A 22,984-nucleotide genomic window follows, 5' to 3' on the forward strand; every position below is an offset into this window, starting at 1 on the left:
GATGAGTGTTTTAATTTATAAAAAATGAATATACCTACCCTATTTAAAATATTAATAATGTAAAATAACCTCTACGTAGGAATATATTTATTTATTTTATATCGTGTATAATAAAAGTTTGTTTATAATTTTAAATATGTAATAATATGCATTACTATTTGATAGTGTGCCTATTCAACTTCCTCTGATAACCAACTTTTATTTTAATACATACAGCCATACAGGCCGTTTTACAGTACCGTCGAGTTTGTGTAAATAAAGGATTACGGCTGACATTGAATTGAGTCCGCAAATACTTTTGGGTTATCGGAGTTGAGTCCGACCAATATTGTTAGGTTGTTCGAGTTGAGTCCCTTCAGCCTATTATTGATATATATTGATTGCTTACATTATTTTTAATAATAATAATAATTATGTGTGATATAATAATGTTAAGAGGACGCCATACCCGCATGTGTTGTCTCTGTCTTACTAACGTACATCATAACACATTTTGTGATGTTAGCTTTAATATTAGAGTAAATTTACCTATTATCAAATTTAAAGGTAAGAATATTATCTAGACAATGACATATGCTTTTTTTGATATTATCATTTTAAAGTGAGTTATGAACATTTTAGAGTTGTAAAATTTTACACAGCTATAACTCACTTTAAAATTATAATATCAATAAAAGCATATGTCATTGTTTAGATAATAGTCTTATCTTTACATTTGATGATAGGTAAATTTACTCTAATATTAAAGCTAACATCACAAAATGTATTCTTCTGAACGAAAATGTGTTATGATGTACGTTAGTAAGACAGAGACAACATATGTGGGTATGGCGTCCTCTTAATAATTAAATATAGTGACTGGTAAAAATTTAAATGATACAGATTTTAAAAAGTCAAATCTCCAAATTTGCTTATTTATATATTTGTTTGTCTGCTCCCGTAAAATTTTTTCTTTTTCTAATGTTTCTTTACATGATATTTTTACTTTGCTTTTTAATTTTGTATATGTATCAGACCGTATTCCTAGAAGAGTGTCCACAAGAATAATATTTAATAAATATTTGGATGTCCTGTCCCGAATGAAAAAAGCATTTAATTTTGAGTGAATTTTACTGTGTAGGTAGTTTTATGACATTTTATCTATACGGACTTAATTCAAAGGTATTAAGATAATAAGCTGGACTCAGTTCAAACACATAAAAGTAGTATGGACTCAATTCAATATCAACGAGGATTACTGTAACTCATATTTTGCATTTAATAACAATGTAATATTATATTACATTTTAAAGAAGTGTTCATAGTTTTTTTCTAATAAATCACTTTATTTTTAATAATTTCTTCAATACAAATTTTCTTCACAATATTTTTCTGCACAGCCATAAAGTAGAAATGACACTAGGAAAGTCCCAGCATATCCCACCGTTATATCAACATAGTTTGCTACTGATTTTTACTATAATAGACAGAGTCCAGTGCCGTAACTAACGTCCACGGGGCAGTATATCAAGTGTTGGCCTCTATATATTACCAAGATTAAAAAAAAACAACAGTCATTATTTATTATAAATGGAGTTTATTTATGTTATATGTACAAAACTATAAAGTAGCTATTCAAAGTTTTTTTTTCTAGCTTTATTCTCAGGAAATGTTTTTGTCAGTTCTTTAGTGTCCATTTGTCTGTTTTCTAATAATATGATAGGTATGTTTTGCACTTTTTTCTAACAGTACCTGCCTCGTGAATTTTAAAATAAAATTCAAATGTTTGTATATCATTTTAGATTCTGAACAGAGTGAGGAATGTAATGATTTTATAATGATGTATGTTTTTTTTATTTTTGTGTCTGTCATCACGTTTTATTGGAGTAAAAATAATGCTTTGATTTTTGACTTCAGCCCCTTTTTGAAAAGGAAAATGAATCTAGTTGGTATTTTGGGGTGATAAAAATAAAAAATGTCCAGTAGTTTTCAATAGCGTCAGGAAAAACCTTAAAAAAGTAACAGAAAAATAGGAATTTTACGCATGATCAGTTTTTGACAAAAATCGATTTTTTTATTTTGTTGTAAATCAAAAACGAATCATTGAAAATACTTGAAATGTTCACCAAATGTTTATATTAGCGTTATATATTTACGATTAAATTTTCAAAATATTTTAACTTTTTTAAGTTATTTGCAGACAATTGAAATTTTTGATTTTTCTAAATTTTTTTTCTTGAAAAGCTGATAAAAAAATTTAGTTTTCCAAAAATCTTTAAAATTTTACACAAGGTTTATTATAAGTTATACTTATCGTAATAAAAAAAAAAAATAAAAAATCGTTTGTCACAATTTTTGTTTATACGCTTTTAAAGTTCAAATGTTTACGAAGTATGTCAAAATCGCAAAAATTGACAAGGAATTTTGAAGTTGAAAAGTCATAAAAATTTTGTGATTTATACATTAGGCTTTTTAAGCCAATTCAAGGTTTTCCATAAGTTTTCCTTCAAATAACTATAAATAAGAACTCCAGCGTCAATATAGAAAACTTTTTGTGAGCGTAGGAAATTAAATTTTTTACGATATCACGTAAAATAACGATATATTATAATTTAAATATAGGTAATAATATAATATATCCTACTAATTATCCTAGACTGACAAATCATCTCCGTTCAGAATTGTTTTTCATATATAATGATACCTGTCATTGCATTCAAATTTAACACATCCATTATAGTGACCTAATACTCCCTATCTTTACTATACACTGTACAGCAGAGTAATACGCACTTGCAAGCCGTTTTTTATAATACAAATTGTATTTACAAGGGTGGAGAGTCCCGCGCCATTGCCGTGCCTTGCCATCCCATAGTTATGCCACTGATACGGTCAGAGAGTCTTTCGTATTTAATAGTGTGGAATAACAGAATTAAGTTAACCGGAAAATCGTATAGGTAGTCGTGATAACTGAACTAATATATACTAATGTCTAATTTATAAAATACCTATTACCTAATGTATAGCAGAACGGTATTCAGTTGCCTACTATTTTTTTATTTAAATTTTGTTAACATTTTTAAATGCTTGTTATTTAAAATGTAAACAAGTAGGGTACCACCTCTCTGCTCTACAGTAGGAACCTAACCAGGAGTGTACCTTGTCATTGAGTAGGCTGAATAGGGGTATAATGGATGTGTTAAATTACCTGTAAAATTCTATGAAAATTAGTCATTTCATACGAAAAATTATTCTAAGCCCAGAAGGTTAGCTTATTATCATATAAAATATATGTTTCTCTTGTTATTAATTATTATTGTAATTTATTTTTCTATTTATAGTCACAATTAATTAAAACTATATATAGGCAATAGCATACAATTAATCTAAATATTTTGAAAATGTCTTATAATATTACGTATATATGATACAATAATATATGTAGGAGTTTCAAATTCTTACAAAATATATTTTTTAATTGCAAAAACAATCATAATTGTATAATTCTTCATTTAAATATCAAATTCCATCTAAATTTGAACAGAATTTCTAAAAAAATTCAAGTTTATTTATTTTTTTAGTTTTTTTGGTTACAGTATAAACTATTTATGAGGAACCTTGTATTACATTTTCAAACTTTCTGTCCTAAATCAATATTTATAAAGATAAATTAAAAAAAAATGTCAAATGTTTATAAATTGTTTAAAAAGACTGTAAAATATGATAATATAAACATTTTGTGATAGTTTGTAGTATATATGGTTATTCGTTTTTGAATTACAATAAAATAAGAAAATTGTTGGATGAGAAATCTTTATTTTATGCGTAAATATACTAATTCATCAAAATTTAAACCTCAGATGTTCATAAATAATATTTGTGGAATTATACATACTTTAATGTAAGAATGTAGTATATTCTCAATCGTTATTTATTTTGTTCTTTAGTCAATTGCCATAAATGCTTAACATTTTGAGTAGGTATACATAGTTCGGATTTGCAAAGTTCTATTTATGATAGACTTAGCATATTAAATTGAAATACATTTTTGGGTGGTCATATATTTTTTATTTATTAGTGTAATTTATAGATTTCTGTTATACTTACACATATATTTGGGCTGCTAAATGTATGAGCACATTACTATTACATTGTTGTGTATTTATTACATATTATATATTATTGTACATTATTATTATAGTTTAAGATACTTAATTGGTTATCTATTTCTTTGTTTAGATAAAATTTCGCAGTCTAAAAGTAATATAATATGTGCGAATAGATCAACTAATAAAGACAATTTAGAATTAAATGTTTTTAATGAGATGTCACACATTATTGAACAAACAAAGAACACAGATAAAAATATGGAAATATCTGATGATGAATCCACTGTAACTATTGGCGAATTAAGTGTTGATGAATATTATGATGACATAATATATGGTAGACAGCGTGTACATGCAGAATTATATTGCGCTGATCAAAATGAAAAAAGTGAAGAATCATCCAATAATGTCAATACTGTTAACAATGAGGCCAGTGATGAGGACAGTGATTATGATGAAGAAAATCTTGAAGGAGAAGCTTTGATTGTCAACGATATACATTTTTCGTTACCAAGTGTCGCACGAGTAATTAGACACAATCCTGCCTACATTCGTGAACATGCTCATAATCATACAAATGAACAAGTAAATGGTCAAGCACGTGAAAATACTCATGTACAACCTACACATAATCAAAATTATGTACACACTCTTAAAAACACAGTCTGTTATAGACAAGCATGCAATAATTTAGCTATGCCTATCAAGCCCAAACCTCGTAGTAAATAATTTAAAATCTATTTAGATTAAGTTTTATGTTAAGTTAATACAAATTTTATTTTTTTAGATAAAAAAAGGGCTGCAGCTATTGAAGCAGCAGCAAAAATTGCTAAAGCTAGTATCAAAAAGAAAAATTTTCATAGAAAGATAAATAGTACTAAAATATATTATTCTTGTGGCGTGAGTTAAATATAATATTTTATTTTTTTATTAAAATTGATTAAGTAATTTTCTAATAACTTGGCAATAACGGAAACATGTTTATTACTTGATGAAATTTCTAAATTACTGTGTTATATTTACTAAACATATATTTAATTAAGGCCACATGATCATCACACTATTATTGTATATAGAATACTTAATAGCGGCATTAATTTGTATAAAAGACTACAACAGTAAAATAACAACCATGCAACACTCCAGATATAGTGTTATGTATCGTATATTGGTTAGATTCCAGACTGTTCTATGTCCCTTAAAAATAATGGTAGATCCTTGGATTTCAGAAATATATTATCATACTTCGTTTTTTCTTCAATAAAATAAATATTTTTTTAGAGCACTTTCAGAAGTAGGGCAGTTATAATTAGTTAGACCAAACAAAATATTTTAATTTGTTAGGTTGGAACCCCATTATTTTTTATATAAACTACATAAAAATGTATTATAAAATAGATTAATAGTGTTTTTTTTTAATGAGTTCATCTTGCTTTTTTTTTTTTTTTTAATAATAATTTAATTAATAAAATACTTTTTTTTATGTATTTTAATTTTCCAAATCAATATCTCTCACTCTCAGACTTCTTACCATATTCTGATATTTTATCTCCTATTTTTGTTACATTATCATGGATATTTTAAATTGACTTCGTAAAAAATAAAATCATACTTAAACATACATAGTGACATAAGATTATTAAAAAAAATTATATTGTAAGACATATCTGGTTTTTTGAAGAACGATTTTAATCATTGGTAAATATCAATAATCCTTACTTGTCATTATTGGTAATAAAAGATAATCAACGATTTTTTACACTCCCGAGAATACTTTTATACATTCAACATTTGTATAACCATAAGACTTTTTTAAATGTCCAATTTAAATTGTATAAGTATGAATAAATTTAAATAAATTGTTGAATATGATTTCCACATCTACCTGTTATATTTTATACATTAGAACTTGATTGCATTGTGTTGTATAAAATATGAGCGTTCAAACCCCTCAAATATTTATTTTTTAATTGCTATTTAAAATTGAATAAATATTTATTTTTTGTCCTTTTTCTCAAAACACCTCCAAAATTAGTATTGTAATTTACTACCAGTAGGAAATGTAATAATTTTATTTGATGATTTATGTTTATTCACACTCCTAATTATAATTGATAAATTGCCTACCATTTCCCCTTTATAAATTAGTTGCTTTAAAAACTTTAATTTGCCCCACTGAATTTGAATTGGAATAACGAATCAAAACATAAAGTAAATTTTATATCATAATTTTATTTTAAAAAATATGATGTACAGTCCATCAAATAAAAAGAATGATTGTGTACTGCTGTATGCCTATATGAAACATATGAATAACTATTATTGTGCCTTAAGAAACATTATATCATACAAAATAAAAAGAAAAGATTGTTTGAATGGGCTGCCAAGTTAATGTATCACAATTCTATTGTTTATTTTGTTGTTAACATTTTTTAATTTATATATGAAATTAAACTTTCAAATTTTCTAAGAAACATTTGTTAGTTGTAAAAATTTTTAAATGTAAATAATTTCAGCATCGTGAAAAAGTTGGTGGTACTCCATTGAAATTTATTGGTATAAAAACTCCAATGATTATGAAAGAATCTCGTTTATTGGATGAACGCTTAATGAAAACTACATTTTTTGTGAGTATTTAATATTACAAATGTTCTTATATATATATATACATACAGGGTGATTCTTTTATCATGAACCACTCATTATTTTAAAAAGTATTTATGGTTTTGAAAATATTTTTTTACATAGTTTCAAAATGTTAAAAAAACAACATTTTTATTAAAAAATTATATTTTAAATATTTAAAATATATTATTATATAATATTATAATATATAATATTTTTTATTTATAAGTTTTTTACTGTTTTAAATGACAATATATAGTTTTAATTTCATGTTTTAAAACAATAATTTTCTGAGTATTTTTATACATAAAAATCGAATTTAGGGCGAGTAGTTTAGTTGTTATATGTATTTAAAGTTTAGGCAAGCGGAGTAGTGGACAAACATTTTGCGGTTTAACCCCGTATCACTCCACTCCGCTCATCTAAACTTTAAATATTTATAACTCATAAGCTATTTGCCCTAAATTCGATTTTTATGTATCAAAATACTCAGAAAATTATTCTGCTTTGGAATTAAAAACGTTGTTTTTTTAACAACTTGAAGCTATGTAAAAAAATGTTTTCAAAAACATGAATACTTTTTGAAATAATGAGTGGTTCATGATAAAAGAATCACTCTTTATATATATATGTAAAAATTAATACAATATTATATATAATTTTGTACTGACTGTGGGTGATTAATGAGCATTAACAAAAACAGATCAAATAATATGAAATTACTATTTTACTATAAGCACAACCAAACTACTCAGCATACATCACGGTTTACTGGACTACTAGGACTGTATGGCATTGTGACCACAATAACTTGAAAATAGTAAAAATATGATAATAAGACTGATAATAATATAATATACCAATGAGGCTAATTATAATACATAATAATATAATCTGCCATATGTATAAATTTACATTTTTTAAATTGTGATTTCAGCTTTTAAAATTACCAGCTTCTCTTACTGTCCATCAAATTTTAAGTGATTTCCAAAGAAAGGAAAATGTGTAAGTAAATAGTACTGTTATTTTGTGCCTAAAATTTTCTTATGTTTATATGTTTATTTTACACCTTTTTGACATAACTGTGAGACAATAGTTAAATTAAAAACAAAAATTAACTTATAAGTAAGCAGGTACAGTATTTCTATTATAATGCAGTATTTTTAATATTTTGTATTGTACCTATATTAATAAAATTGATCACTAATCAATGCTTAATATGGTTATTGCTTTATTTAAAATTGAGTAGGTAACTACTTTGAATTAAAAAAATGTTACTTGTAATGCTTATTATTTTTTTATTTTTATAATACTTAATTTTTTTTTTTAGGCGTCAAGAAGTTATGAATCTCATATTTACTGCTTTTAACTATGCTTTATCTGCATGGTGTTTATACTTCATTGAAAAACGACAGTATAATCAAGTAATTATATTTTTATACTACACTAACCTTGATCGATTTTTTATTATAATATTTTTTAATCGGTACCCATTTAAATCGGTACATTTAAAAATGTATTGTTTATTTTGTTGTTGTTTATAATCAGTGAATCAAAGAATATTAATTAATTCAATTAGTTATTTAAATAAATTGAAAATTCATGTTTTGATAAAAATAATAAGTTGTTTAGGTCAAAGATAGTATATTCCTTATATTATATAAAATTTAATCATAGTTTTATAGCTAGAATCAAAAATAAACCTGAGAAAAAAATCATGATTCAGTATTTAATTGGCTATTAAATTGTTCACATTTGCTATGTTTACTGTTTAAGTTGAAAGGAGGAGCGCTACCATATTTTCAACTTCTACCAGGTATAGATTAGTGTGTTGAGTACTAATTTAAAGATTTTTTTAATTTTAGTTAATTTTACTCGTGTATGTTCTAGAAAATTTATTTTAGTCTTAATATTTCCATGGAAAATCAATATATTTATTAAATGTAGTTTTTTACAGAAATTTTTAAAAAATTTATAGTTAAATGGCGTAAGTTTCAAATTTAAAATTCGAGAATATCAAAAAAAATTTAACAAAGTTTTTTTAATTTTCTAGATAGCCTTTTTTATCATATTTTTCAAAATAGTTATAAAAGTATTAAAATTGACCAAATTACTTAAAACATTAGGTTATTATAATTAACAGCGTAGTATTGAGTTATTTCATTAATTTTTAATTTTACTGAAAACTTATTTTTACTTTTATGTAATGTCCATGAGCAAAATAGATGGGTTGATCAAACAGCATAACAAATGTCGACTATACCATTAAAATTTTTCTTAATTTTTTTTTTTAACTATTTGTTTGTTACTGGTGCTTGGATGCTGGAGTAAGCAAATAGTTAATTCATTGTTACAAAATATAAAATAAAACTATAGAAATAAATTTGTTCAATATTTTTTATGAAGGTGATGAAAAAAGGCATTGTTAATTTTGTGAATCGACAATACCTAAAATAGGTTGGGATCTACAATTTGATTATAAGTTAATTTTTACGGATAAATCTTCTTTTTTTTCTTCTTCTTTCTTGATTTCGGCCTTTAAGACCATACCGCTAAATACAAATCTTGCCATCTGTCTCTGTCCTCTGCAGCTTTCCTCCACCTGACTCCTGGTTCTAATGTTTTTAAGTCCTTTTTACATAGTCTTCCCACCTTAATCTGGGTCTTCCTAAAGGTCTTTTACCTATAAGCTCTTCCTCTATTACCTGCCTAACTAGATATCCGTGCTTATGCCAGGCATGGCCCGCCCACATGAGTCTTCTTTATGTGATCTCCTTAACTATATTAGGTCTCTGAAACTGCATTTTGTGTTCATAATTATGTAATTTTCTCCATTCATTTGTTTCACTGTCAAAAACCGGTCCATATATTTTCTTAAAACTTTTCTCTCAAATACTCCTAGTCTCTGTTCTTCGGCTTTCCTCAATGCCCACGTCTCAGAACCGTACAGGACAATAGGTCGTAATAATGTCATATACATTCTTATTTTTAGATTTTTAGAGAGGGTTCTCGATTTTATTCTTTGATTAATAGATTATTACTCTATCTAATCCATAGTATCCCTTGTTAGTTAATTGTATTCTTGACGACACCTCTGTCTTAAGTTCATTATCTTGAGTAATACTCGATCCTAGATATTTAAATTGTGATACTTTCCTAAATATGTGTCCTTCTAACTCAATATGTTGTTCTAGTCCGTAATTTCTGTTACTTTGACTAATAATCACGGTGTAGACAATAGAAGTAGTGTCCGTTTGGTTTAGGCCAGATTGATTCCACAAGTTCTTCTGAACCTCTTTTTTCAAATTTATCTAACTTACCTAGCCATAATAATATTGATCAACAACGTTTCCACTCTACAAAAAAAAATACAAACGCCAAATAGCAGGCTATCAAAACCAACTGAAATTCAAAAAGTATCAATTATAAGTACAATGAATAATGAAGGGCAATCAAACGAGGTTATACATACCGACTTTGATCATGTTTATTATGATGCCTCTTCAAAATCACTATAACGAGTAACAGATTTATTATATGTATTATTTGTATTGTGTCCTGTAAACATTTGTGACTGTGAGTTATTCGTTATTAATAACTGACTTATTAGTATTTAGTGTGATTATATTAACCATTGACGATTGATTATTTTTTTTTTTATAAATAGCACAGAATTCTGTGTAAATAAGTGCTTAATGATATTAATTAAAAGAATAAATATGTTACAACATATCCTCTCTTATCCGTTTTTGGACAAGTGCTTATCACTTGTATTAATAATATGATGTTGATAGTAATCAGTGCGCGCATGCGCGTGCGGAGCGTGGAATTAGCTGCAGTGATCCGCTCGTGTTAATCCTACTTTCTCCGCGGCCTTTATAAGTTTATTTGCCAGACTTTTTATCATCTCAATATCATCTCTTAAGAGAGTGATATCGTCCGCGAATTTGTTTAAATGGGTCGTAAAAATGTGTTTCTAGCATAAAAAATATGTATATTATATTGATTATAAATGTATTATTATTATATTGTTTTATTCTATATTATTTGCATGGATTGTAGTATGTGAGACTATAGTGTAGTTAGAATAGTTTAATACTGAGAAATACTATTATTAATTGTTTTTTTTTTATTATTCTAAAAATATTAATATATTGACAAGAATATTATTTGATCTAGTTATTTAACAATATTTTTTAGACATATTTAAAATATTTATGAAATTTACTTCAAATTAACTTACATTTTTATATTAATTTTTTAAGTATAATATAAAAAAAATTAAAAAGTTAAAAAGGATTTTAATGTTTAATTTCAAAAAGGAAATTTAGTGTTCAAATTAATATTTTAAGACAATAAATTCAAATGTGTTTTCAAAAAGTTGTATACAATTATTGTAGTTAGTACAGTTGATATAAGATTTTTTTTATTTTGAATCTAGTTTGGTAGAAAATTCTGCCAGGATTAAATCCCTGTAATAATGATTCTACAAATCTTAGAATAAATTGTAATTTTTATAATCGCTTGTATAGTTGTATACATTTATTGTTAATATTGTATGTACAAAAAATATTCTACTAAAATTATTCTACTATTGGTGGTATTTAATTCATTTTAATTTTGTTTACAGATAATTAAAAAGTATCCCAATCGTGAAGTGTCTGAATTATATGGTTTAGCTCATCTTTTAAGGTTTATTGGTAAGTTCTTTTTTAACAACTTACGTTGTTGTGATTAAGTATTGGATATATATGTTTTTACATATTTTTACTGAGTTTATGTAGTCTTATTTGAGTACAAAATGTGAATGATTAGTTCAATTCTGAGTTTGTAGAAAAAATATTATTGCATATTTCAGAATTTTTATAGGTTAGGAATAATTAAAAGAGTATTATGATAAGCTTATTTAGCATATTTTGAAATATTTTGCAAATTGTGATAAAAAATATTTAAAATATTTGTTTTAATATATTGGTATTTGGAAAAATATATTTTGAGCATTAAAAATTTTTTTTTGTATCATTTTGATAAAACAAAATCACACAGCATACAGTGTATAATAGTGTCTATCATAAGTTGCCATGTCATTCATGACTAGCAATGCTAGTCGTTGTTTTCATACTGATAAAATCAACATATTTGTTTATCAATTATTCAAATGCTCAAATATTTTGTTTTGCACTTTTGCAACTACATATAGCATGATTTTCGAGTTTATTTAAAACCTATTAATACAATGGTTAGAATTATTTAACAAAAACGACATTGTTTTAACATTGGACAGTGATTGTTACATTTATATTATATTCTTCTCTTACTTGAGTGCAATATTGTTCCATTATAACACTTATATATCAAGTATATTTCATTAATTACTTAAGAATTATTGTAAAAAAAATAAATTATAAAAAATGTATATTAAAGTATATATTTATGTTACTGCATATTTTTTAAATTTCCAAGAAATAATAATGAGAATATTTGAAGGTTTTTAGAGAATATTATACCATCATATTTTAGGTATTTTAAGAGAATACAAATCCAGTCTTTAGTCATGAATACCTAATAATATTGTATTTATATAATATTTTATTATATCATTATTAAACTATGTGGGTAATTAAAAATCAATTTGAGGTGTATGTAAATTTAACAGTTATAAATTACAATATTATAAAGCTGAAAACAGGTTTAGTTAATAAAATATATAATAATTTATAAGCAATAAGTTATAACATACAATTATTTAAAGTTAATATGGAACACAATTAACACATGATTTTTCAATTACATCTTATTATTGCCTTTATTAGTTCATGAATGGGATAGAGTATTATAAAATTTAAAAACTCGTGAAACACTTTTATTTTTGTTGCAAATATTATAATTTTATTAATTGGCACATCAGTCTACAATTTTATTGAGATTTTATCTCCACTACGTTTTCCTGTTTTATAAATGTAGAAATAGTAGAGTACTAGCCGTCGTACGAGTCGGTTGTGCTTATTGTAATGTAATATTTGTGCGTTGTACACATTAACTATCAAGCGTATTGAACCTTCTACTGTGTGTAATATTTGTAATCGAGTTTTTTATTATAACTGTGTCGACTTCTCAATTAATTCTTAAGGGTGGAAGTGTGTGAACTGTCTAAATATGACGAAAACTTCGCCTGCGTCGAATAAACCTGATAATGGAAAACTAGATGAATTAATAAAGTTAGTTAAATCGTTAGAAAAAAAGATTTCTATGCACGAATCTAATATTTCAAAAAAATTAAATGAGACTTTACAATCTTTGAACAATGTAATTTTGGAAAACAATAATCTTAAAGAAAAAGTCTCAGTTCTCAAAAAAACTTTTGAATTACGAATCTGATTTCTTAAACGAAATTCTTGATAGAGATCGTCGTAAGTGTAATGTCACTATTTTTAATGTTTTTAATGAACTCGCCTCTGGTAATATTCCCAATGATGTAAATCTAGCTAATTCGATTTTTTCTGCATTAAATCTACCAATAAAAGCTTTAAATACAATACGGCTCGGCAGTAATCGAACCAAACCTCGTCCACTAAAAGTAAGAGTCCCTGATGTAAATTGTGTTAATCAAATTTTAAAAGCTAAATCTAAATTTCGCAATTAGGACACACTGAAATATATTAACATCGACATTAAAAAAACGAAATTACAACAACAAAAATACAAAAAAATTCTGAAAGAGCTAATAGAGAAAAAAAAGTCAGGGAGAAACGAATCTGCGTATTGGATATTCTAGAGTCAACCGAAATTATTTCCAAAAAACTGAACTCACGCCCGCTCATTGTCAATGAAGATCCTAAAATACTTAAACAAACTTATAATACATTTTGTAAAAATTGTAATACGAATGTATCCTATTTTCCTAAGAAATTTACTTTTTCAGGCTATTATCAAAATGTTCGTGGCTTGCGTACTAAGCTGTGTGATTTAAATTGTAATATCCCTTTAATTAAAGTAAAATATTTTATTTTAACTGAAACCTGGCTTGGTGATGATATATCTAATAAGGAATTAGGTTTTGATAATTATAATATTTATAGAACTGATAGGAGCATAATGACTAGCATATGTACGAGAGGTGTGGCGGTGAGTGTACATAAAAGTTTTTATTTATTATCTTCAAAAATTATTAATATTCAAGATAATAGCATTGAACAGATCTATGTACTTGTGACCTTAAATGCCAAATTGAAATGTATATTTGGAGTGTATTATATCCCACCAATTAGTAATATAAGCTCATATATAGAACATACCAATACGATAGAATGGTTATTATCTAACACAGATACCCACACTAACATAATATGGCTGTGGGTGAGTTGCGGCCTGGCGTGTCGTTTCCGGTGTTGGAGACCGGTGAATTCCGGCCCGACAATATTTTTGGTATAGGTGAGTTGCGGCCCGTATAATTATCATTACCTATGTACCTATTGGCTAGTAACTATATGTACTATGTACCTGTCAGATGGCTATACATATAGTGATAAACGAATAACGATAAACGAATTGTTCGATCGATACCTATGGCAAGTTATATCTTTATATGATATAATAAAAATAATATAGATCGTGTTATTGTATTATCTGTCATATGACTTGCATTAACTACGATAATCGGATAATTTCAAATGACAAAATGAAAATCGTATTTAGTCCGAAATCAATCTTTGTTCGTATAAGTGTGTATCGTTTGTATAATATTTTAAACGTATTTGAATATTTCCATAAATTATTTAAATTAACTGATAATTATTCTTATTATGAGACATTTTCTACGTTAAGATATAATTGTAAAGTATTGTCTAAACAATGCTATAAAAATTATTCAAGTAGGATACAGTCTAATTTTACAAACAATCCTAGACATTTTTGAAAATTTATTCAGAATAAAAAACGTTCTAACTCTTTATCAAATAACATGCATTTAAATGGTCAATACTCTGAGAACAGGAAAATTATTGTTAATAATTTTAAATCCTCATTTGCATCTGCTTACTCGTCCTCAATCTCAATAAATTTATTAACACAAAATATGCCACTTGTTTCTAGTGATTCAGTTGATCTATCTTCCTGTGATATATCTATATCTGAAGTTTTTGATGAACTTTCTTTCCTGAAACCTAACATAAAAAGTGGTCCAGATTTAATTCCATCTATTTTTTTCTTAAACTGTAAATACGCTCTTACCAGGCCAATTCATTTTCTTTTTTCTTTATCTTTGTCTACTGGTAATTTCCAGTCCAGTTGGAAAATAAACTACACCTATCCAGTTTTTAAATTGGGAAACAGATATGATATTCAATATTATCGACCAATCTCTAGACTAAACGTGTTATCTAAACTATTCGAGAAACTGCTTGAACCCAAAATTACATCTTTACTAAATGTTGTTTTGTCTAATATGCAACATGGTTTTTGTAAAGCTAAATCAACAATAACGAACTTGTTAATCTTTTACACCGATTTAGTAACCCCAGTACAAGGAAATGGGAAAATAGATGCTGTATACACATATCTAAGAAAAGTATTCGATAGTGTAAATCACGGTATATTATTATCAATATTAGCACAGCTGGGAGTAACTTATCCAATGTTAACATGGTTTAGGTCTTATCTCACAGAAAGGAAACAACAAGTTAAAATAAACAATTACATATCTGACATAGTTAATGTCACCTCAGGAGTACCCCAGGGCAGTCATTTATCCCCCATCTTATTCAACATTTATTAATGATCTTCAGTACGTATTCATCAATTGTAAATTTCTGTTATTTGTAGATGACTTAAAATTATATTTATCGATTAATTCTATTGATGATTGTGATAAACTACAAAATGATTTAATACAATTAGAAAATTGGTGTCAAATTAATTCATTACGTATTAATGTTTCAAAATGTTCTCAAATAACTTTCACTAAACGTAAAAAACCTATAACTTTTAATTATTTTGTTTGAACTGATAGGCTGAATATCAAAACACATATAAAAGATCTTGGTATAATTTGATCTAGTGACTTAACAATTAATGAACATATTACACTCGTGTGCAATAAAGCAACACGTATGTTTGGCTTTTTAAAACGAAACTGTAATGAATTTTATGAACCAAATTGTTTGAAAACTTTATATTGTTCATTAATTCGTTCATTAGTTGAATATGGTTCAATTATATGGACTCCTTATCAATCTGGACTAAAATACTAAAATATAAAACTAAAATAAATATAATATAATATAATAAAATAATAATAATATAATAATATTTTATTTTTTTTTTAATAATATTTTTTTTATTATTATTATAATAATATAATATAATACTAAAATCGAGATGATACAGAAACGCTTTCTTAATATGATGCGCTTCAAGCTTGGAAAAATAAATACCCCATCAATTGTTTTAGCTAAACAATTTAATCCTCAATCCCTAGCGCAGTGTTTTTCAAACTGTGGTACGCGTACCCCTTGGGGGTACTCCAAATTTTTTAAGGGGTACAAACCTGGCCAACATGTATGTAAGTCTTTAAATTTTTTTATATATATTTTAGTTTAGTAACTAAGAAGGGGTACCGAAAAAAATTATTGATAAAAAGGGGTCCAGTGTTTATAAAAGTTTGAGAATCCTTGCCCTAGTGGATAGGCGGTTTAACAATGATATTTTTTTCCTTTATAAATTGTTAAATAACATAATTATTTGTCCCCGAGCTTTTAGAAAAAATTCCATTAAATGTACCAACTCACTCCCTCCGTTCTACCAATACTTTGTATGTACAACCAAAAAAACAAAACTAGTCACTATGCTCCCATGAATAGAATTTTAATAAATGGTAACTCCAATAAAAATATTGACATTTTTTTTGATATACCAAGCAAGCTAAAAAATGTTCTAAGTAATCAGTTATAATTTTCTACTTATTGTAATCATATGTTGAACATTTGTTGTTTCGATTATATTTCAATTTATTATTTACATTTATTGCTTTATATTATTCTGTATTTACTTCTATATTCTGTACTCTTTGCCCTAAAGGGCGTTATTATTATTTATTGTAAATTTTCCTCTTTACAAATAAATAAACTATTATTGTTATTATAAGTTATGGTGATTGTACCGGTTATTCTAGTTATCAGATAAATCGTTCAAAAATTTTAATTCTTTATGAAGTTTGCTTGAAATCAACTTTCTTACATTTTTGTATATTTTATTTTTAGTTTAATATTATAAAAATGTTAATCTTTTGATTTTCAAAATTTCAAAATCTAAATATTTTGAAGTTTTATTTTCAAAAAGTGAAGTCATTTTCAAGTCAATTTTATATCCAAAATACTTTAATATTAATCTATAAATAAAATATGTCTTGTGTAAATGATATCATTTATTAATTAATGTTAATCTATTTCAGCTACCCTCCCTAGGTTGTACAATCAAATGAGACCTTATCGTTCTGAATTTTGCGTACATGTTACTACATTCATGAATAAATTAATGGAGTAAGTTTTTGATATTTAATTTATGTTACAATGTGGTATAATTTTTTTTAAATAATTATATTTATGTTACACATATATTATAAACATGTTCAAATTTAGAGTTAGGCTTTTCTTTTACTTTTAAAAAAAAATTTATTTCCGACGACTAAATTTGTCGTGGAAAGAAAATTTAAACATTAATTTAACTTATTTTAGTGAATAATAACTTTTTAACCCAAAAATCTTCTGTTTCAGCTATTTGGTCGAGGAGAACCTACAAGTTGATATTGAGAATGACTATGAACATACAGAGCCTGAATATCATCGATTGACTTATTGGTCTATTCGTAATCAGATGTAGATGTTGATGAGTATCTATTTAATTTAAAAATCTCATGATAAATAAATATTAATATTACTGTTATAATATTTTCAATAATATATTAAAAAAAAAAATTATAAAACTATAACATTTTATACTTATCTTTTTAAAATGTATGTATGGTTAATTAAATCATAAAATGTATAATTAGGCTATGTCTGTTTCACAATTCCCTTAATTCTACAATATAAGTTTTCCAATTTAATTTTCTCAATAAAAGACGTAAAATACTCTAGGCACAATAATTATGTTTTTATTATTTATCATCTCATCAGAATTTAAAGTAAACCATGAAATTCGTATAATTTTATTTTATTTTGAAAATCTCTATTCTATAATATTAGTATATTAAGTAAAAAAAAAGACAGGGTTACATGGTCTTGACAATTACAAAAAAAATAAGTTTATATTTATCATTCTTAGAATTATACTGAAAAATATTTTTAATTATTAGTTTGGCCAAGCCAAGAAAAATAAGTTATCTATATTTATTCTTTATTAATTTTTCATACTTATTTTAACTAAAGTTAATGGATTGCTATACTAATAAATCTATTTCTGCCAATAGTTATCACATTAAACAATTATATTAGTATTAATTGGTTTTACAAAATACCTACTTTAATACTACTACTATTCATAGATTCTATTTTTATAGATATTTTATATTTTTTTAATGTTTAAATTCATAATCTAATAGGTGTATTATATTATGTTTTAATATTTTTATAATAACTAATTTTGTATTTCTGATTAATGTAAAGAGTATAAAAAAATTATTTAAAGAGTACAAATAAAATACATAGATATCTCTAAAATATTTAAGTGTTTAGTATAAAATATTAATTAAATTATAAACAATATATTTGTGATTATGTTTTTGTAAGTTTTTAATTGTTTAAAAGTTATTCTCAACATAAATTGATTATAAAAAAGATATTATTGATTTTAATAAATTAATATTAATACATTTCTTGTATAAAATAATTTAAGTATTTTTTTATTTGTCAAAAACAATTTAAGTATTTTTAAGAATTGTATTTCCTATATAACTTTGTTTAAAGTGCATAAAATAGGATCCTTTAAATTTTAATTTCAAATACAATAATTTGTAGGTTTTAAATTAATTTTTAATTTAATTTATATTCAATTTTAGAATAACTGATAATTTTATATAATTTCAATATATTTCATTTATAATGTATCATTGAATATTTTTTTAGTTTGTAATCAATTTATTTGTATATTAGTTTCTATATCGCAAAAGCCTAATTTGGTAAACTTATTTGTGTTTAATATTTTTTAATAAATCAATTATTTGATAAATATTAATTCATATAACCTTATTTTTAAAGATACTTAAATTACTTACTATATAAAAATATTTAATGTTATGTTATTAATAAGTAAAAATATTTCATTTTCATTTTTTAATGAAATATTAAAAAATCTATTAGAAATATTTTTAAATATAGTTTACAATATTATTTAATTTTAAGTGTCTTTAATTTTGTCATGTATATCTTTTTTTAATCATCTAATCCAGGGGTGTCCACCCCGATGCCCGCGATAGATTTTGATGCGGCCCTCACTTCAGTTTTAAAACCATGAATTAATTATATATAATATATTTATATTACGAGAACAAATTTATTTTAAAAATATAAACCAACCATCAAATAACGTCCGTGTTTTTACCGTTGCGGCATCTTATCTTATATTACATACGGACGTGTGCATCGGGCCTAAAGATAAACGTTATTAGTGTTTTATCTTTATTGGCTCTGATACCAATATTCTGTGTCATTTATCAACAAATAAAAATAAAATACCTATATAAAATTATTACTAAGCACATGTAATCTAGTACAGACATACAGTTGTGCGCGCGTGATGGTCAGATGTTCACATTTTGTTCAGAACAGTGGTGTTAGTACTCGGTATTATTATTATTATTATTAAATTTGATTTGTATAATAAACTAATAATCAAATAGCGAAATGTCATCCAATAAGAAAAGAAAAGTAACAGACGAAGGAAGAATATTCAACGAAAAATGGACAGCGGAATACTTTTTTATAGAAATGAAAAATGGAGCATTATGCCTAATTTGTAAGGAAACCATTTCAGTTTTTAAAGATTATAATTTAAAAAGACATTATTTACAAAAACATGCAACCAAAATGGATTCTTATCAAGGTTTTTTTCGGAAACAAAAAATTTTAGAATTAAAAACATGTCTTTCTTCTCAGCAACTCAATATAAAAAAAGCTACTTCTGAGTCCCTAACCGTTACAAAAGCTAGTTATGTAGTGTCATCTTTGATTGCAAAAAAATCAAAACCATTTATTGATGGCGAGTTTATTAAGGAGTGTTTAGAAAGTGTTGCAGATATAATGTGTCCTGATAAAAAAACAGACTTTTCAAAAATTAGTCTGTCTCATCAGACTATAAGCAGGCGAATCGATGACATTGGAAAGTCTATCCATAATAAACTGGAGGAAAAAGTCCGTTCTTTCAAATATTATTCTTTGGCTATTGACGAAAGTACCGATGTAATGGACACGGCACAAGTTGCTATTTTTATTAGAGGTATTGATAATGAATTCAATATATCTGAAGAAATGGCTTCTTTAGTACCACTGAAAGACACTACAAAAGCTCGTGATTTGTTCGAGGCAGTAGAAACTACACTGAATAAATTTTCTTTAAACTTGGTCAATATATCAGGTATAGCTACGGATGGTGCCCCTGCTATGGTAGGTAAAAAAGAAGGACTTACAAAATTAATAGAAGACCATGCGGTTTTATTTGGGAACAAAGGTTTGATGCGATACCATTGCATTGTTCATCAGGAAAATTTATGCGCGAAAGCTTTGAAAATGGATAACATCATGCAAATTGTTATCAAATGTGTTACATTTATTCGAGCTAGGAGACTTAATCATCGTCAATTCCAAGACTATCTTAAAATCATGGAAGCAGATTCTGGAGATGTTGTTTACTTTTCAGAAGTAAGGTGGCTTAGTCGAGGTAAAATGCTCAAAAGATTTTATGATTTGCGAAATGAAATAAAGTCGTTCATGGAGTCAAAGGGAAAACCTGTCATAGAGTTTGAAGATGAAAACTGGCTTATGGATTTAGCTTTTTTAGTTGACATAACTACTCATTTAAATGAGTTAAACGTACGTCTTCAAGGTAAAAATCAACTCATTAGTAATATGTTTCAAATAATAACTGCCTTTGAACTGAAACTTAAATTATGGCAAAGTCAAGTTAAGGTGAATAATTTTATGTAATTCCCGGTGTTGGCCGAATACAATCCCAAGAATAGCGAGAAATATGCTTCTTTGATTTTAATTTTAATTAATGAATTTGAAACCCGTTTTCAAGATTTTCGTAAGAATAGTCAACTCTTTGCTATTTTCGCAACACCATTTTCGGTTGATATTACTGCTGTGGAAACTAAATTTCAAATGGAATGCATTGAGTTGCAATCAGATATTCAACTCAAAGAAAAATTTAATCAGTCATCTTTATTAGATTTTTATAAATTATATCTACCCAAAGAAACATATCCAGTCCTTCATGACCATGCCTTATTCATGTTCTCGCTTTTCGGCAGTACTTACATTTGCGAACAATTGTTTTCAAGAATGAAAAACACAAAGAGTAAGAATCGGTCCACTATATCAGACAAGCACCTTGAAAGTTGTTTAAGGATTTCCACAACTTCAATCGATCCAGATATTGATTCATTACTTTCACAAAAAAAGCAATTTCAAATTTCACATTAAAAAAAAACTAATGACTTTTAACTTTTTTAAACTAAAACTTTTTTTATTATAAATAAATATATTTTTTTGTGTACTTATAATTGAATTATTAAATATTAAATACTTGTAAAAATATTTCTGCTTATTATTCGCTATTGTAAAATTATAAAAAAATGTATTGTTGTATTATAGATTATAATTTAATCATTAAATTTGAATGTATTATTTAAAAAAAAAAGTATGTGGCCCACAACAACTTCTACCTATATGATGTGGCCCAGTCTTCACAAAAGGTTGGACACCCCTGTTATAGATAATATTTCAGTACTAAATGAGTTACTAACTCTACCTCCAAGAGTTCCAAAAATAGGACTTCCAAAAGGTGATTGTATATTCTATATATTTTCTAATGATGATCCTTGATGACATTTATTTTCATACCTACTTTATTTTTTAGGTAAAGACAAAACTGCCATTGGTATTGCAAAACATAGAGGTTTCAGGTTTAGTTCCTTTTGAAAAACTTGATGTACAAACTAGATATTTTTAAACATTAAATTGGTTTGTGGTTAAAAATGTGGCCAGTATTGCAGTATCTGGAAATGGATAAATAAATGAAACAGTAATTGAAAATAATCCAAATAGTATACATTGTGGTGTTTTAGATAGTTACCTCGCGATTGATGACATAAAAAGGTTAGGTTAGGTTAGGTTTATAGTTTAGGTTAGGCTTTTAAATTGCGCCCTTTGGTTATATAAAATGGGTATAGTAAATTGTACCCATAGTATCTAAATGACCTGGAATTTGATGATCGACTTCGACAATTTTCTTGATATATTTTAAACACGTATATTTAATTTGCTGACTTTTCTCCGAATATTTGGGCATCAGCTTCCGCAACATTAAATCGGACAACTAATGCCTGTGAATCTTTTAACGGTCATTTTAATAAAAGCTTTTTTTACAATTCATCCCCATATTTATAATTTTATGGATAAAATATTAGTAACTATCTGAAATTTATATAAAAATTAATAGCATAAATGAACTTTATAAATTTCAAAACACCAAATTAAAAAAAAAAAATTGAAAAAATGGAAAAAATGATTCAACAATACAATGAAAACATTATTACTATGGCTGAGTATGTGAAGATGATGTCTCATTACTATGCAGATAACTTGTAACTGTATTTTTTATTATTATTTACTATATAAATTAACCTAACAAAAAATATTTAAAACAACTGTTATTAATTTCATTATGTATGTTTATTTTTTAAATTAATTTTTCTATTTTTATTAACTAATTTATTCATTTCGGGCAAACCAAAAATCATTTTTAGAGGACAGTGGTAGTTGCCTTCTCGTGGTTAATCCCAATGTGTAATGAAATTGTTTGCGAAGTCCTAGATCTAAAAACCATTATTTGGTTTCCGTAGGTCTTTATAGTTTGATTATTTGCCGTATGAACTATGAAATACACGAGTTGAAATGTTGGACTTATCTGCTTTATTAGGTTTCCCTTTTTCTTCGTCAGTCTTACCGTATGTGTTGATAAGCCTATCTTTTAAATTTTGATTAGCGTTTTTGGTATCA

The 22,984-nt window shown here is 25.9% G+C and overlaps 2 protein-coding genes across 2 annotated transcripts; both read left to right on the forward strand.

The window, feature by feature from the left end:
- The first annotated feature begins 761 nt into the window (after window positions 1-761).
- LOC132925154 (uncharacterized) lies at window positions 762-17,854 on the forward strand. The gene is made up of 9 exons (XM_060989574.1): window positions 762-801; window positions 4,219-4,809; window positions 4,876-4,988; window positions 6,605-6,715; window positions 7,651-7,718; window positions 8,044-8,137; window positions 11,344-11,413; window positions 17,161-17,248; window positions 17,483-17,854. Exons 1-9 carry the CDS (start codon window positions 762-764, stop codon window positions 17,586-17,588), a joined length of 1,281 nt encoding a protein of 426 aa, XP_060845557.1. The 3' UTR covers window positions 17,589-17,854.
- Window positions 17,855-19,609: 1,755 nt separating this feature from the next.
- Window positions 19,610-20,908, forward strand: LOC132925155 (general transcription factor II-I repeat domain-containing protein 2-like). The gene has a single exon (XM_060989576.1). It carries the CDS (start codon window positions 19,610-19,612, stop codon window positions 20,906-20,908), a length of 1,299 nt encoding a protein of 432 aa, XP_060845559.1.
- The last annotated feature ends 2,076 nt before the right edge of the window (window positions 20,909-22,984 follow it).

The sequence above is a fragment of the Rhopalosiphum padi genome, chromosome 3, assembly GCF_020882245.1.
Source record: "Rhopalosiphum padi isolate XX-2018 chromosome 3, ASM2088224v1, whole genome shotgun sequence".
Lineage (NCBI taxonomy): Eukaryota > Metazoa > Arthropoda > Insecta > Hemiptera > Aphididae > Rhopalosiphum > Rhopalosiphum padi.